At 40.3% G+C, this 17,778-nt stretch overlaps 1 protein-coding gene across 2 annotated transcripts in view; it reads left to right on the top strand.

Annotated features, from left to right (window-relative positions):
- The first annotated feature begins 7,220 nt into the window (after positions 1-7,220).
- NUP205 (nucleoporin 205) overlaps positions 7,221-17,778 on the top strand; it is a 54,239-nt gene continuing 43,681 nt past the window's right edge. Inside the window, exons 1-5 of one of the 2 annotated variants that reach the window (XM_068938891.1) lie at positions 7,221-7,338; positions 12,648-12,790; positions 13,842-14,013; positions 14,978-15,122; positions 16,092-16,251. In XM_068938891.1, coding sequence (XP_068794992.1) covers positions 7,311-7,338; positions 12,648-12,790; positions 13,842-14,013; positions 14,978-15,122; positions 16,092-16,251 — 648 coding nt within the window. In that variant the 5' untranslated portion in view covers positions 7,221-7,310. The remainder of the gene's footprint in view (positions 7,339-12,647; positions 12,791-13,841; positions 14,014-14,977; positions 15,123-16,091; positions 16,252-17,778) is intronic. The other variant, XM_068938898.1, reaches the window with a different exon arrangement.

Below are 17,778 nucleotides of genomic sequence, written 5' to 3'. Positions count from 1 at the left end.
TACAGCTGGTAAGGTTCACAGAGCTGGCAGAAATGGTGTCCCCTTTCACATACAGCTCAGACTTTCAAGAACTCACAAAAGTAGTAGAAACCTAGGTTACAGTTCTTCATGATTTAGGCAGAAAGTGAATTAGTGTTTGCGTCTCATATTTCTTGAGCAAGAGCTCTAGGAAGCAGAGGACCTTGAATTGTGCTTTTCTCAATTCTTTCTGTTGATGCAGATGCTTTTGTCCAAAGGACTTAATCATTGAGACAGAAAGCAGAGAAAAGATCTTTACCTGGTGGTCAGATTACTCATTGGAATGGCAGTACTATCTCCAGCCCCCCCCCCCCACCCTCCCAGCAGGTTCCAGTTTCATATTCAGTGAAAGTTTAATTATTTTTGCAAAATGAAGTGGCACTAACAAGAAAGATCGAGAGTGTACAATGCCAAAGTCACCTCCAATCTTTATGGGAGGTAGAGGATAAATGTCATGCTGAGGGGGGAACATAGCAGGACTCCCACAAGTCTCTGACCGCAAGACTCCAGACAAGTGCTCTGAACTCCTTGGTGAAAGGGAGGCATTAACCTTTCCTGAAATGCTGTTTGGATCTCACTTCAGAACTGATGCACTTGGGTTGAATTCTTGAGTAGCTCTAGCAAATTGCATTTTGAAACACATTTATCATTTGTCAGTACAAAACAATGTCAAACTAAGCTACCCAAAAACCACTATCAGATCTTCATTACAAATAAGGCCACCTCATTTTTAGGGGCTTCTCACAGCTGAGTGTCATTGCGTAGTTGTATTATGAATATACCTACAAGCAAACCTTTCCCTCCATGTCTTAGAATGAGTTAGTACTTCAAATTTCTTCTGGGCTGGACTCCACTTCAACTTTTAGTTTCTGCAGACAGACTGTGCACTAAATAAGACTGAGAGTATGATGCATAAGAAAAATAAAATTGTATTGGTAAAAGGAATTAACAACAGATAACACAAAATGTATTGCTATCCTAAGATCATAAGCACAATTTTGTGCTGTCTATTGAAAGAGAACTGGTATGACTCTTTGTGCAGATACCAACCATAACCATGAATGTAGGCCACTGTTTTTTCTGCATGTTCCTAACCTCTGAATTTCTGTTCCTCAAATCAGTATTTGTTGTATGCACGTTTTGCATAAATTATTATCTTTGGAGTGAACTATGCTCTTAAGTATGCCTCATTATCCACTATAATTCCACTAATGTTAATTCACAATAGTAGTAAGGATTGCAGAAGGACCTAAAGGATTACCATTCCACTGTGCTGGACACCTAGAGTCACACACAGTAAACACCGAGAATTTTGTCTTCTCCATTGGTTAGGTGATTTGACAGTTCAGATTAGCTGACCAGGTGTTCTCCAGCAGTACATTTCAAAGATAGAGATTTAGCTTTGTATGATTTAGAATAGAAATGTTCTTTAGTGGTAAGGGAAATTCATTTTGACCATCTGACGCCATCTAGAAGAAAAGTATGAGAGTTTTTATGTGCCAAGCAGTTCAGAAACCTGCACATAAGATAAAGGTTTCCCACTATTCCATCCTTAAGCACTCAAGCAACAGAATGAGCCTTAGCCATAAACTCCAGACTAGATCACTCAAGCACGTAATATAGTTCAGTGCTCCAATATCTAAGATGTCACCTTGCTAGGAGTTATTGAACATGTGGTCACAACAATTGCTCCATTAAAAATGTGAATAGCTAATATTACTTCTCATCCTTCCATAGCATAGCAATAACCAAATAAGGCAGGAGGAGACTTTAATAGACACGTGACTTCTAGTGAAGTATTTTGATACCAGAGCTAATGAACAGAGTAGCCTATTCTAGGAATGGGATTTGTTGTGTTTGTGTCCTCCAGATTCTTGCTGCTGAGGATAATTCTTCCTGATCCATAGGAAACTGTAAGAAAACAAAAATGGACCAGAGCAGAGAGCAACTCCTTCCTCACGCTACTTATTCAGACAAGGTTCTCCTTCAAATATGCTACCTCAAAGCATCAGGAAAGTATTTTAGTAAGTGATGTCAGAAGTGTCCAAGCTATATTCTGCAAACATTTTAGAGAGAACTCCAAAGAAGTCGACAACACCAGGAAAAATAATTAACAGAACAGTAGTATAATTTGTGAAGCAATTTAAGTTGCGGTAGAGATGGCATCGTGAGATGCCACTTTTCCTGAGTCCTGCTGGTTCCCAGATCAAATTCACTCGATTTGTAAGTATAAAGTCATCACTTTTTTCAAATTTAGCTCTAAAGTCAAGACATTTTCTCTCCCATCTCCTGAATCATCACTACAAACAGAAATCCTGTGCTTTACATTATTAGTAGAAACAGATTTGTGCAATCTGGTACACCTTCAGTGTTGTCCAAGTGACCCCATTAGACTTTTGTGGCTTTATACCTATTCCATTACAACTATTCTCTGATGAGAATCCAAAGGTGTAATAAGGCAAGTGCATAATACAGCCTGCAGAGTCTATACAACTGGCATAACATGCTTTGGAAAGAGCTCCATGTGACTTTCAGAACTCAGCCTGAAGTTGTGGGACTGACAACTAGCAAAAACATCAACCATCTGTAAACCTGATATGGAAATCACTGAACAGAATGAATATCAATAAGGCAGCTGATGTGCCAACACTGCTACTTACTAGATCAAATATCTCCACTTTGCTTGTACATTGTCTTTCCACCGTTTTCCCTGTTGCACTTTTTTCCAACTCTTGTTAATTATTGGCAGTTACATTGCTACAATAATCAGATTATCTCCCAGGCTAGTAGCTGCCTCATTCCTTTCAGAAGCTGAATGAAGAAATTATTAGAAAAGAGAAGCTGAAATCTATTCTTAACTCTCAGATAGAGAACAAAGGAAAAAAAGACAGATAGGTCTAAGGACCCCAAAGCAAGAATTAGGAAAAAGTTAATTACCCGCGTGGTTCACAAAACAGCATGCAGCAATTTTACCTCTGCAGCCTGAACAGAGATCAGGGTCCAGAGACCCAGGAAAATTACTGTTTATCAAGACATTCATTTATGATCAGATACCTAAGGTCAGTAATTGTCCTAAATGACATGAGAAGGACAGCACTTGTTCACCATTGTTCACCTCCTCTCTGTCCATTCCCAGATCCTGAGGAAGGTATTCATATAACTGGGAGCACATTTAGCTCTTTGTTGCCTTGAACTAGATAAACTACTTATCCAAGCTAGCAACAACCTCACACAGTTTCTCTGATGAGCTTAGATACCATGGTGACAGCAGAAATATCTAGGATGGAAAACAGAGAAATTGCAAAGTTATTTTTTTGAGAATCACTGCAGGGAAAGGTCTTATACTTTGATTCTTCTAAGATTTGACACCAAGCTAACTTGATGTACAAAACGCACCTTTTTTTTTTTTTTTTGCAATAAAGACAGGATTACAGCCAGCTAAGTAGTTTTCTGGGAAATTAGCCTGCACAGTGACAGAACTCAGAGTTTTTACTCAGCCGAGTTAACATAACTAAAAAGCACATTCTTCCCCCCCCCCCTTTCAGATAGGGTCGGGGGTTAAAGATCCAGTTGATCAGCATTCCAGGCCTACTGTGAAGTGTTATACCCATTTTTACAGACGAGTAAGCTGAGAGGCACAGTGTTAGTTTCAGTCAACATGAGAGCTCAAAGAAGTTTTATTGTTTAATCAGTTGCCAGAAATGCTTTCCATTTTTTTGAGTAAAGAAGCATATTTCACAATGTAAAGGCTAGTCTGTATTTATGTAGAAGCACTTCTACAAGGCATCTTTTTCAGCTACAATGCAGAAAAGCTTTTTAATTTTCATTCTACTCCATCGGGCAGGCTATGATCACAGTGACACTCAAGATTAAAGGTAGGAAATTAAGGATGGCCTCCTAGGCATTACAGTAATGCACTTTTTATTACTAATAATTGTTCTTCCTAATCATAATAGAATGTAAAGAAAAGAAATTACAGGATCTTCATTGTTATCTCCGTATCTTCATGTGTGACTTGGCCATGAAACATAACGACTAAATTTAGTGTTATTAAAAATAATAATGCTACATTTGTATTACATCACAAAGCACCTAGAATCTCTAGCCAAAGATCAGGTTTTCATTCTGCAGCTCATTTTGATTATTACCAGCAATTATTTCCACCTGCAGAAAATAACATCTCTTATATGAAGATCTCACACAGCACAAGCAGGAACACTACCCTATAGGCAGACTATGACCTCCTGTCTCTGGAATTCAGAGGAATTAATATCCATCTCAGGTATTTAGCGTCAGCCTACCTTTGATACTTAACAGATTTCAATTTCCTAATTAAGGACGAAAGAGGCATGCATCCCTCACTGAACCCAGCAGTATTGGAGAACTTCCTGAGAACTACTGTTAGGAAGAGGAATGTGGTATTCTTTCCCTATGTAGTGTCTTGGCAAAAATAGTCTACCAAACCAGCCAGTTATCCTGGATAAACAATAAAATCCTAAATTAAAGGACAGCAAATAAAGCAAGAATAAGCCAGCATTACTATTCATGGACTTGCCTACTCACCAAGGCACGGACGAATGCAGTTAGGCCAACAGAAATGTTTACAGCGTATGGTATGGTATGGTTTATCTAGACACCCTTCTTTCTTCATCCGTACTAGGAGCTGTACTGCCACAACTGTTCTGCGGCAAGCTGTTTTTTTAGAAAATCATGTTGCCAACAGAGAGACTGGGAATAAAAAATGTTATGTAGCTGGAGCTAAATGTGGTATTTTTCTTCTGACGTTCAGCTGCCCAGTGATCTACCCCATACTATCTTCTACTTCCATTTTTATTTTTTTCTCGATGCTGCTCTGTCACTGTTGGCCAATTGGCAAAGACAAGAAAGAACTATCTGGAAATTTAAAATATTAAATTTGCAGTGGTTAGACCGGATTTTTTCCTCCAACAGAGATTTAAAAAAAAAAAGTGTGTGCAAGCTGGATCCAACTGAATGCCAAAAGAAATATGACAGCTCTTAATGCCTGGGAAATGCTTTTTTAAAGAATTGATTCATTTTTTTTTTTAAATTTTGTTTCTTAAGGAAATCAAGCTTAGGAAACTGCGCTCTTTGTCTGCCCAACTTTTCCAGTAACTTCTGAACCTGTTGCCCAGTTCCAACTTAATCTGATCAGAGGCTAAAGGGCTTCAAAAATGTATGTCCTCACAAGTTTCATGAAAATCAGGGAACAACTAAAGGAAAAAGAGCTAAATTAGGATCCCCGTGGATGGAAAGGCTGAAGCAAAACTTCAAGCTGCCCATGAGGTTTGCCCTCGCCAGGTGATCAGCACACGTGTCTTTGAATTTACTGTAATGCATGCTTACTCTTTCTCTCTCATGGTCCAAGCATTTGGGCAAAACAGGAGCAGAGCTGGGGCTGTGCAATGACCAGGGTACAGAAGAAGATACAGAGATGCCGTATACAAGTCTGTAGGAACCCAGGCTGTGTTAGTCCTACTGCTTGTGGAATAACCTGCTTGTTTTCTACTTTCACCTCGTGCCTAGCACCATTTCTTTCCTAGAATCAGACAATTCACTATTTATCATCTTCTAACTCCTCATTGTGCTACGCCCGCACTGGCTAATGGCTAAGACCAGGAAAAGGGAAATCTCAAGGAAACATAAGCCCTTTGACTAAATGAACAAATGAGGCCAACTTGATGAGAACTCATTCATCCTTTGAACTCTAAAAGAACCTGTTCTTGACAGGACAGACTTTTTTTTTTCCTCTAATTTTCTTCCCGTTCTCTCTCCTCTTTCTTTTCTGACTAATCCTTGTGAAGCTACTTCTCTGGTTTTGGTCTCTCGAAACTGTCTTGCCAATTCGCTCTCACTCCAGGGCCTCTGCTCTCTCTATATTACCCCTCTGCTATCCCATTATACTGAAGATCTAGCGAGGCAAAGATATTTATTTTGCCAATTTCCCGTAGGTCTAGTTCATTGGACCCTCTTTTGCAACTGCTGAAATATGGTTTTAATAAAGTTCAAGAGGGAAAACTACTGGCACTAAAAGGAATATATACTTTTAGTGGAACCTTTTATCTTAGAGGTAATACAGGAGGGAATTTCTGGAGGTGACTTGAGATTACTACTGGCATAGCACATGTAAATTGACTTCAGATATAGGAGACTTCTTAGATACTAATATTCATTCTTTAGCTCCAGACGCATGTACAAACGTCCTTTTAGTTTCTTTTCTTCATCCTCGGTATTTTTTTTTTCTTGTGCATACCTTGAGTTTAAATGCAGCTTTCTCCTCTGTATATTCCCTCTGAGGGCTGTTTTTTTCCTATACAAGATTGTAAACCCTAGCTCACTATGAAAGACCAATAAATATATGACTTTTAAATGCCACGCACCTGCTCACAGAGTTGAGCAAAAACTTACGGTTTACTACTTATCAGTGAATAGGGCTGTTTTAGTTATCTGCATTTTAAATAAGGATCATCTGCCATAAAAATGACTTACAAATGATTTACTTCATTTTTTTTAGAGATATCAGTCTGATGCTACAGAAAATGAAACCATTCAGGTTGTGGTGGTGGGGGGGGAGGAAAAGAACAGTAGTGTATTTTTGTAATTGAAAAAAAAAAAAAAAGGAACAGGTTTAATAAATTTACCTGCTGGTGCAATATCTGCCTTCAGACATTCTGCCTTATTTAATGAACAACACGGCTTACGCGGCGGGGCAGGAAAGGCTCCCTTCGACCTGACCGGCATAAAGGGTGGGGGAAAAGAAACACCCGCCGGGGCAGGAGGGACATCCCGCCGGCGGCGGCGGCGGCCGAGCGCGGGGCTGCCTCCCGGGCTGTCACCCACCCGCTTCCCGCTCCCTTCCCGGTAGTCGCCTGGAAAGCGCGTTAACCCCAATCCGGAGCGGACGGACACACAGAAGCGGCAAATCCGGAACAGGAAAAAAAAAAAAAAACCACCACAAAAAAAAACAAACCCAAAACTCCCCGCCCCGTCCCTGACTACAAGTCCCAGCAGGCGCTGCCGCCGCCGCCGCAGGACCCTCGGCTGTCGGGCCGGCGGCGCTCGCTCGCTCGCTCGGCGGCGGCTCAGGGAAGAAGCGAGGCTGCGGGAGCAGCTGCGGGAGTCGTCGCCCCATCCGGCGCGGGTGGAGCGGAGCGGGACGGGGCGGGTGGCGCTGCCGCGGCGGCGGCGGCGGCGGGGGAGGCAGCGCGGCGGGCGCCTCGGCGGGCTGACGGGCCCGGGGCCGGCGCCGCCTGCGCGCCTCGCTGCTCTCCAAGATGGCGGCGCCGTTGGCGGTAAATTCGGGTAAGAGGCGGCGGGCGCGGGGCCGCGGCGGCTCCTCCGCCTCGCCCGCGGCTCCTCTCGGTCTTCCCCGTCGCCTAGGGGGTCCGCGGCGGCTCCCCGCTGCCCCGCGGGGCCGGGAGCGGCGCGGGCGGCGCCCCGGAGGGAGGCGAGGCGGGCCGGGCCGAGCAGGGTGGCTTTGGGGGTCGGGCGGCCGCTGCCAGCGGAGGAGGAGAGGCTCGGCGTAGGCCCTCTCCTCTGCGGCGGGTAACCGGCGGCGGCCAGGCCTTTCGGGTGGCTGGCGGCGGAGCGAAGTCCTGCGCTTCGGAGGTGCCGCCTCGCTCGGCTGAGAGCGGGAGCGGGGGCCCATCAAGTCAGTAAACGTGGGCGGCAACGGCAAGCTTCGCTCGGAGCGGTCTGTGATAGCGTAACGCGTGCGCCTTTCTGTGTAGCTCTGTGCCTCGCAAACAAAGCCAAGATTGTCTTAACGCTGTGCGCAATAAAGTACGAAAAAAAGAAGCGCATGTTGAATTTTGCTCGGTGCTACCCCGAGCAGTCTAGAAACGTTGCGCTGGTTCATCTTGTGCTCGGCGTTGCTAGCGCTCGGGAGCAGCAGGATGACTTAGTTGACCTGAAAGTTGGCCGCAAGGAGCGGTTGTGACTGACTGAGGCGGTGCTTAACAGTGTAACTGGGGGATTTGGCTAAAATGGGAGGGAAAGTGGATAAATGGAGAATAATTTAGGTTGAAAGAGCTCTGTGGAGGTTATGTGGTCCAAACAGTTTGAAACAGGACCCACTCAGTCAGGTTGCTCAGGGGCTTGTCCAGGCTAGTTTTGAGCATTTGTAAGGCTGGAGATCTCCTAGCCTCTCTGGGCCTCAGTTGCAGTATTTTCCCTCTTCTCTTAGTGGTTTCACTTTTTTTCTCAATAGCTGCTTGGAATTTCCTGTGTTGCAGCTTGTGTTTGTTGCCGCTCATCTCCTGAGGCGCCTGAGTCTCCCATCTTCCTTACTCACCCATTAACTAGCTGAGAGACAAAAACTCCCCTCACCCTTTTAGCCATTTTTTCTTAAGACTGAACAAGGCCAGTTCTTTCAGCCTCTACTGATACGGGGTGTTCTTCAGCCCCCTATTTCAGTATCTTTCTTGCTCTGGGGAGTCAGAAATTGGACCCAGTACTGGAGTGATGTACTCTCAGAGTTGCCTGACAGTGGCAAATAATCGTTTCCCTAGACCTGCTCCCTGTCATTTTGTTCATGCAGCTCAGTGTGTCAACGCCTTTTTTGCTGCAAGGGTGTGCTGCTGAGTAGTGCTCAGCTTCTCATCTTCTAGGACGTGCAGGTGCTTTTCTGCAAAGTTGCTTTCTAGCCAGTTGGCCCCAGCTTTATTGTTGCATGGAGTTATTCTCTCTCAGATGCAGGACTTTGCATTTGCTTTTGCTGAACTTTGTATTTGTTATCCCTATATTAATCTAACATAGTGAAGAAGCAGTCATGAGTGGAACATGGATGGGGCCAAAAGGTCTGTTAACTAAGGTGTTGTATGGCACAGTGAGCTAATTCAGCTATCAAGTTTTAAAAGCTCAACTTCTGTACCAAATAAAGAGTAATTTGTTGCAGGGAAGGTATTTTGATCCAACTGAATCGGTTACCCCCTCACAAAAAGAAAAAGGAATAAAGTAAACCCCCCCCCCTCTATTTGGGGGCGGGGGAAGGGTGATTATGGCTGTGTTTCTCAATACATGAAATGTGGGTGTTTAATTTCATTTGACCTATTGCAATTTTCATTTTGACTTTGCTGTAGAAAATACATGGCAAGAGATTCTGTAGCGATACAGTTTAAAGAAGAATGAGGGAAGAGGTGGCAGCTGTTATACATGGAAGATGAGATAAAAGTTAAAGTAGATATGACACTAGAACTGATGGAGATGTTGCCTTGGTTTACAGTTTCCTGTTTGCGGGGACAAGCATAACGTGGTTAAGTCTATAGTTTGGCAAAAACTTCAAGCATAAGCATAAACTGGCATTGCTTCCCAAAGCAGCAACTCAGCTTGTCCTTCCTTGCTGTTCGCTTGTCAGTCCTTTTAAAACTGTAATCGTTCCAACGTCATAAGTGGCAAAAGTCAGCATGGTTGCTAAAAGAAATGCAGTGATCCAACCTTTCTTCCATCCCCAGTTGCTCGTTCCTTTCTCTGCAATACTCCATCCTTGTGGTAGCCTAGCGGTTTGTGCCATCACAGCGCAAACCAGATTGGAGAGGTGATCCTACTGAAAATAAACTCTCTTCTGGAATAGTTTTCAGTTAGACTTGATCTTTAATTTGTTCTAGTGCATGACAGTACAAGTATTTGGGCTAGCGCAAAGCAATTGCATTGTAGGCACAAGAGCAAAAGCTGGGGCAGGGAAGCAGTTGAACAGCTTTTGGCAGGCAGCATGGATTGCTGCTGGTGTTCGTTGGACTATATAGTCTAATAGGAGTGATGGTTGGAAAAGACTATTTAGGGTAGAAGTCAATCTCTGGACTTTGTAGTTGGTTCTCCCACTTTTAACTTCAATCTGGAATGTGAAATTGTTTGTCCAGTAGTAACTATTTTTAATGAATTTATCCGGGCGGGGGTAACATTGTATGATTAAAATGCTGCTTAATGATGTTTTAAAAGGACAAGGACCTGTCTTTTTTGCAGACTGTTCTCCCAGATACAACTCCACTGGCAGATTTTATAGTATAGTAAATGCTAGCATGTGAGATGCTAGTTTTGCTGGTGCTAGGTTTGGGGTGAGAGGGTTTTTTGTTTTGCTTTTAGTCCTATTTTACCTGATGTCTTCCTCCTTTTGCAACAGAACAAAATTGGCGAAGTTCTGCAGAGTTTGTTACTGCTTCCAAGGTTGCTTAGGTAGTGGTAAAACTGACTGAAACCAGTAGTCTTGTTCTGCAAGACCTCCCCTTGTCTCCACGCTAGGTTTGCTCACTTGCTAGGCTTATACTTGGCTTACATTGCCTTAGTATTAAGGGCATCCATGTAGCATTTTGCATTGTTTTGACTTTGAAGTGATATCTTCATCATTAAACAAAAAACAAATAGAGGGGGAGAGGGGCATCTTCACATCGAAGTAGCTGCCTTTTTACTTGCTGTGTTAATGTAAACAGCCTGGTGGTCAAGACAAGGCAGGGTTAGGCTTTTCTGTGATGCATCTAATCGAGGTTACCTTGAGGATTAGAGCTGGCCTTGACAAACTACATAAAGGTAAAATATTGCCTCCGTGGTTGATTTTACACTACAGTGTTAACTTGGGCAATTAAAAAAAAAAAAAAAAAACAGTACCGATTTCAGGTGAAATGCTAGTATTTTTGCTAACGTGTAAGGCATAGTTCTGTTTTGTCGTTTCTCCAGCAGCAAAGCTGCTTTCAGAGTTTCTGCCCGTCCATGCCCTCTTGCTGTTGCCCTCTGCGCTTGAGTGTATTGTTCTTTCAATTGTATTCATGCATTAGTTAGCAGGGTCACTTTGTAAACTGTATTAATGAGATGGTCTGATTTTGAAAACAAGATGGGGAAAAAACTCTGGGAAATGTTACTTTTTTTTTTTCTGGATCATTTGTTTTAACCTGGATCTTTTGACTAGCATGACTTACAGTGCCGTCCAACAAAAAGTTGCATGGATATAATTAGGGAAGCAGTCATGTATAGGAATGGGAATGAGTGGCTCTGAATGAAGGAGGGCAACACCTCTTAAAGTAGCTTCTCCGCTAGAAAAACTGTAGCATGGAAAACCACTCCTGGTTTATAATGTCTTTCGATCAGGGACCATCTCGGTCGGTGCTCTGTAATACATAAAACTATAATCAGGCACTGGTTCTTATGTGACAAACTGCAGGCAGACTGGGTAGAAACGATAATAAATTAGCACTGACTTGTGGTGTGTGGAATCTGAACTTTTCACGAATACAGATGACATCTTATAAGGGAAACACTTTCATACTTCTGTTTAATGAGGGCCTGAGAACTTTGATTTTCTAATAGGACACTAGTACTAGATGGTAAGAATAATTTTCCATCTGTAAGGGTTTTGGTTTAGACAAGAAAAATAGCAGAAGTCTGAGGACTAGTTTGGCATACTATTTTAATGAGACCTAGTGGGAATAAGGAGATTTTCTAGTGCAATCTTTATGCTACAAACTTTCAGTTTCGGACGATACAGTTTCTAGTGATGGAGAGATCGTTCAGGTGTAATGCTGAATTCAGATTTGAAGTATGCAGAGGAAACTGTTTTTCAGTGTTGACCAGAGGAGGAGAGATCATATTTCTTGAGTATGGTCAGACTTGTCTTAAATAATAATATAAGTTATGCTTATTAGATTCCGGGAATAACCCCAGGTGTCTTCTCAACATACTTAACTAACCATTTGTGTTGATCTCTCTGTCTGTAATAAAGTAAATTCATATCTTTATACTCATTTTCTTATTGTTGTGGAAAATGAACGTGTACTATCTAGTACTATGGATCTGCCTATAAAATATGGGCAGTCAAAGCCTATGCTTTCATGAGTACCCAAGATTACAGCGTTTCCCCCCCTTTTTGCAGTAATTCTTACTCTTCTGCTCTCATGCAGAATATTAGCAGCAAATATGGGTTATGGATCCAAAGTACTTTATATATATTTTTTAAACTAAAATAAGACAAATGAGTACAAGTGAAAGAAATGTCTAGGGTTGTGAATTTTGTTCCTGATTATAATATTGCCTTTAAGCTTATGATTTTTGGCTTCTAATATATTTTATTCTGAACCACCTGATGCAATGATGCAGTAAATTCTGGGAACACTTGTTCATTTTAGTCCCGCATGTATTACATGTTTCTTTGTTTTGGCCTTTCTGTCAAAAATAGGCTGCAAAGGCTTCCCACTTTCTCATTTCGTTCAGATTCAAGGTCTGCTGTCCAGTTCTTAGTTATTCCTTTAATCTTACCAAAGTGAATGGAGTTTCTTATGTATGTATATAAGGATACAAGATTACACCTGGAGATTGTATCAAATATCTTCATAAGCTGACTTAGAGCCCCAGAACTTACCTGCATGCATCTTCCTTTCTGCTTTTCTAACGCTACAATTGGGTTTTACCATCAGCCAAAGTAATCAGACCGTTGTTCTAATTCTTTGTGAATTAGAAAGGGAATATATGCCCTGCTTGCAGTTATGCTGTGCATAACTGTCTATACTGTCAAGCTGAGACTATACAGTAAACTGAAAAAATTGCATATTGAAAATACTACATAAAGAATTGCTTTTCTTTCCTTCTTTTATTTTCAATACGTGTTTTTGTCTTATGTCTTCTTCTAGCTGCCAGTTTGTGGGGTCCATATAAAGACATATGGCAGACAGTGATGAATGCCATTTGGAAAAGGCAACCTGAAGCCATTCATCGCCTTGATCAGGTTTTAAAGAAGCACAAATCTGACTTCATTTCTCTCTTCAGAAACCCGGTACTGGACTAATGCTCTCTTATGGAAAGAATTGCAGAGTTGCTGATTTGCTGTCTTGTATTGTTGGATTACACACTATTTAGCACTGACAGTTCTTTTCATTCTACATTTTTGCAGTACATGACACAAATGGTTACAGTCTTGTTCTGCTGTAAGAATAAAAACAGCTTGAGAAATACTTAGTGTTTTGTGTCTTGTGCGTTATATATTTTTACAAATGTATGCATTTTTTTTTCTCTTATTATTTGAATGCTATTTTTAAAGGAATAGTAAAAGTATCTGGTGATCCATCAGTCGAGTACTAGCTTTTTTTCACTACTTCTTTTGTGTGTCTGAAATGAAGCACAAAACTGTTTCTGCTGGTTTTGGTCCATGCACATGCTCATGCTTCAGTTAGTTTAACCAGCACACAGAGTAGGTGAACACATGAATGTACAAAACACGTGAGATGGCCTGTTAGCCGTGTGAGATGATTTGGAAAGAAGTATTGGTTCTTGACTGATGGATCACAGAGTAGCAATTGGAAATATAACGTGTCCATTTTTGTGGTGTTACTATTTGCAATAGTGTATTATTTTTAAGACTGGCGAGTCAGAAGACTTAACAGTCAGGTATAGGTTTTTGTTTGTATGTTTTAGCGTTTGAGTTGCGTAGAAGAATGAATGATGCAGAAAGTGGGGCTTTGGAATGGAATAGTGTAACAGTTTCTGATCAACATTTGGGCTATCCTTCACTGAGAAGATGTTAATTCCTGTTGAGAATTATATCAAAATTTACTTTCCATTGTCGTTATGCTGAGTAAACTAAACGTCAGCAGTGATTATATAAGATGATTTTTGGGACATTCTCACAACAAGACCATTGCTGTGCAAGTGTGAAGCATTTTCAGGATGCCTTTACTATCTCTGTGTTTAAAAACACCGGCTTTGTTTTTACAATGACAACTTAACCTGTCAGAATTGCATTTGTGAGGAAGGATTAACGCCTAAAGCTTTAGTCGGTGTTTGATCATGCCATTCTGAATAACTTGTGATGCTTGTTTCTCTTGCAGCCAAAGAATGTTCAGCAGCATGAGAAAATTCAAAAAGCAAGTACAGAGGGAGTTGCTATCCAGGGTCAGCAGGGAACCAGGCTTTTGCCAGAGCAGCTCATCAGAGAGGCCTTTATCCTCAGTGACCTCTTTGATATCGGAGAGCTGGCAGCTGTGGAGCTCCTTCTAGCTGGTGAGAAGAGAAAATAGTTAGGGGATGGAGAAATACAGCTTATATAGGGCCTTCTTACTTAAGTTAAGCATATGCTTAAGTAAGGTAACTGCATGAATTCATGGTTCAATCAAGGCCCTAGTTTCCTGATGTGTAGGAAGTTGTTAAAAAAGAAATCTGCCGGCACTGTCGTTTAATACAAAAACAGTGTTCTGAATCTTTATGTTCCTATTTTATTCAGCCATTGCAAAAGGGGGAATACTCTGAGGGTCATTTTTTCTTACGAATTGCCTTCTTTAAATGTCGCTGAATCTAAGAATAGTTTAAAAATAATTGAGTGTGAGTTTCTTCACAAAGCAACATAATAGACGTTGGTTTTGCAAATTATGTATTATTTATGTAGTGACATGTGACTGTATTTGTCTCAGAATCTGAAAACTGATGATTTGCAGGAAATCTGGAAAGTAACACGTTTTGTGTGTAGAAAAGTGATTTCAATGTTATTAAAATTGGTCAGTTAGTAATCATTTTTAGCTACTTTCTATCTTTTTTTTATTTTTGATTTGTGATGGAGATAACGTGCTTATTGTCACCTTTGAAAAGCCATCTTGAAGTCAACCTCCATTTCTATTTTGAACCTGAATTTTCAGTGTAAATTCGGACAGAAATGTACGTTTTGACTAAAGAAAAGATACTTTACTGGTAGCCAGAACTGATTATTAAGATAAGTAAATATCAACATGCAGATACCATCTGGGCTAGGATATTTATGGACTTGCACTTCTATTTCTCTTAGATTTGTGGATGTTTCTAGCAGTCAAATGCAAGTTTTAATGATAACATTCAAATCAGCTGTGATTATTCACCATCACTTTGATTTGTTTTGGGCACTTAGGAGAAATTATGTTTTAATTAGAAATATAAAGATATAATCAACATATGCGTTCAAGTTTCTGTGACTATGCTGTGTATTTTCATTCAATAGGAGAGCACCAGCAACCTCATTTTCCTGGCCTTACAAGAGGTCTAGTGGCTGTTCTCTTGTACTGGGATGGAAAAAGGTGTATAGCCAATTCACTACGAACTCTCATCCAGTCACGCCAAGGCAAGACATGGACATTGGAACTCAGGTTTGTATTAGAGTGAGCTGATAACATTAAAGAGCTGTCTGTTTTGACTGCTTTTAGGACTGATTAGACTTGAGGGAATCCAAATATTCTCAAATTTGTTTGTTCCTCGTAACCTGTTGCTGCTGCTGTTGTGCTTCTTTTTTAAGCATAATATTTTTCTTTATCTTGCATCTATATTTTTATAATGGTTTATGGGGCATCCATTTTATTTTCAGTTCGCTTATACTTCTTCACTTTTTGGCCGTGTTTTGCTTCGGACATCCTTCCAGTTAACGTAACTCTAAACAGTGCTGGTTACTTAGTATTTCAGAGACTGAGTTTCTACCTTTGCTGTGTTGTTTGCTGCCTTTGTGTAGCAAAACAGAGGATTGTTTTCCTGCCTTTGCTTAAAATGGATGCACTGTTTACTCGAGAACATAATATGCATATGTGACATTTTTTTGACTGTAAAAAGAAAAAGCTACCCACTGCTTACTTCTAATGTGGTTGCTTGCCTAGAGGAAAATGTTACAGTGAGTGTTTAAATGTAAATTCTACAGCATAAAAGAAGCGATCACTTTAGAGCTAGCTCCGCCACTCCAGTAGGATATATGTAATTGTGTAATTGCCTCTATTAGTGAGAAGAGGCATCTGTAGGCTGTGAGCTTGTGAGTTATGTACATCTTATGTATAGTACTTTGTCTTTTTACGGAAATTTTAACTAACCATTTTAGTTAAACCACTCTTCTCATTTTCCGTGTTCTTGAAACTACTGTTACCTAAAAACTTTATATCCGTTCAGCGTAATGTTTTGAGAGAGCATTGTTTACTGAATTGTGATGCATGTTTAGTTGCTTTTTGTGCATAATGTAATTATTCATTTTCCGGCAGTTATCAAATAAATACGGTAGGGTTCATTGTTTTAGACGTCTTCCTCTGTGACTGGGAATAGTGTGATTGGTTGTTAAATTTATTTTCTCTCCATTATAGTCAAGAGTTGATGACCATGACGACACGCTTTACAGATGACCTAATGGAGCAGGGTTTGACTCAGAAGATCCTCACTCTTGTGTCTCATATCGATTTGAACAATGAATTTGATAAACTCCAGAGAGAGCGAGGGCTGGGCAGTGAGAAACATCGCAAAGAGGTAAAAGAGGGAATGGGTGTGAATATTTTTTCAAATGACTGCAAAGACTACAATACAGTTATACTGCTAAGAGATATGGGGTAACTTATCTTTTTTTACTTTCTACTTTACCTTCTCTACCTTTACGAGCTCTGTTACTATCTGAGGCATGATGGTAACTGCTCTGCAGCTTGTACTATACCAATGTGGGATCCAGATTACTGTACGCTTTTTCTGTTTCTCTGCTGCCCCATTATACCAGGGCACACACTGTCTTTAGTAAGGAAGTTTAATCAAGGACAGTAAGAAAGCAAATCTAATGTTTGTGTGTAGTGGTGGGTTTTTTTTTTTTTTTTTGGAATTTTATTCGAAGCGCTGTAAATTAAATCATCTACTCTCAGCGCTACCGTTACTAGCACCCTTGGAATAAAAATAGAAAACTAAAATTGAAAAATGGCCAAAATAGGATGAAACCACGTCCAGTCAGGTAAATGATTCTTTTTTTTTTTTAGTAATCCAGTTTTGTTATTATGGCCAGAAAATTCTCTTAACAGTGAGCAGTGAGAATTCTTCTTTTTGTACTCTTTGAAGTTGATTGGGACTGTGACTAACTGCAGAGTATGTCTGTGGTAGGAAGATTTTAAACATTATTTTTTAACTTCTGAGCTTCTTTCTGATGTGTGATCTTTCAAAAAATATTATGGGATATAATCAAGCAGTTTATTTTCCCCCAAATAAGGAGCTAGTGTAAAATTTTTTGCTATTACTATAAAAACTGTGCAAAGAATATCCTTGTCATTTGCCTTAAAATTCATTTAGTGCTTAATGTTAGAGGATTATTTTTCTCCTTTTAGGTTGACTATCGTTCAGAAGCCCCCTCTGTATTCATTAGAACTATTATTCTGCTGAAGTCTATGTACCAATCTGTTGCTGTGTTGAATATTGAAGCACTTTTCCCTTTATCACTGTGCACGTAATTTTACTGGGAATAGAGTGCAGATAGCATTTTATTTTTATTTAAGAAGATACAATGAGCATAGGTCAAGAACTTTATTAGAAACTGATAATTTAGCTAAATAAAATAACATTTTTGAAGGATCGCTATGAAAGGCCATTTTAGTGACTTTAAGACATTCTTTACTTGAGCTTCTGCTGTTTCCAGAAGACTGAAAAAGCAATTTAAACCCATTGTGGGAGGAGGAACAAAATTAACAAATGGAATGTTTGTCTTTGCTTGAAAACGGATGATTTTGGTATAATTGTTTAAAAGCAGTACATGTACTTAAGTTTACCCCAGCATGCAATATTTTGTCAAATAATAAAATGAAAATCATATTTTTAGTATGAAAATGGTTGGTAGCTTTCACATGAAGCTTGGTATTTGTTCCAGAAGTAATAGGGAATGTTAGATTTTATTTATGTTTATATTCTCAAGTTAATATAAATATTTTGTCTGGCTAAGCAAAAAGTCTTAATTTTAAATGTCTTTGATATTGTTCAATGTCTTAAAAATTGTATTTATATACTAAGTTGAGGGCATCTCTTTTG

This window comes from Struthio camelus, chromosome 1 (assembly GCF_040807025.1).
Source record: "Struthio camelus isolate bStrCam1 chromosome 1, bStrCam1.hap1, whole genome shotgun sequence".
Taxonomy (NCBI): Eukaryota; Metazoa; Chordata; class Aves; order Struthioniformes; family Struthionidae; genus Struthio; species Struthio camelus.
The sequence above is the reverse complement of the archived record's forward strand: the minus strand, read 5'-3'. Positions and strand labels throughout refer to the sequence as shown.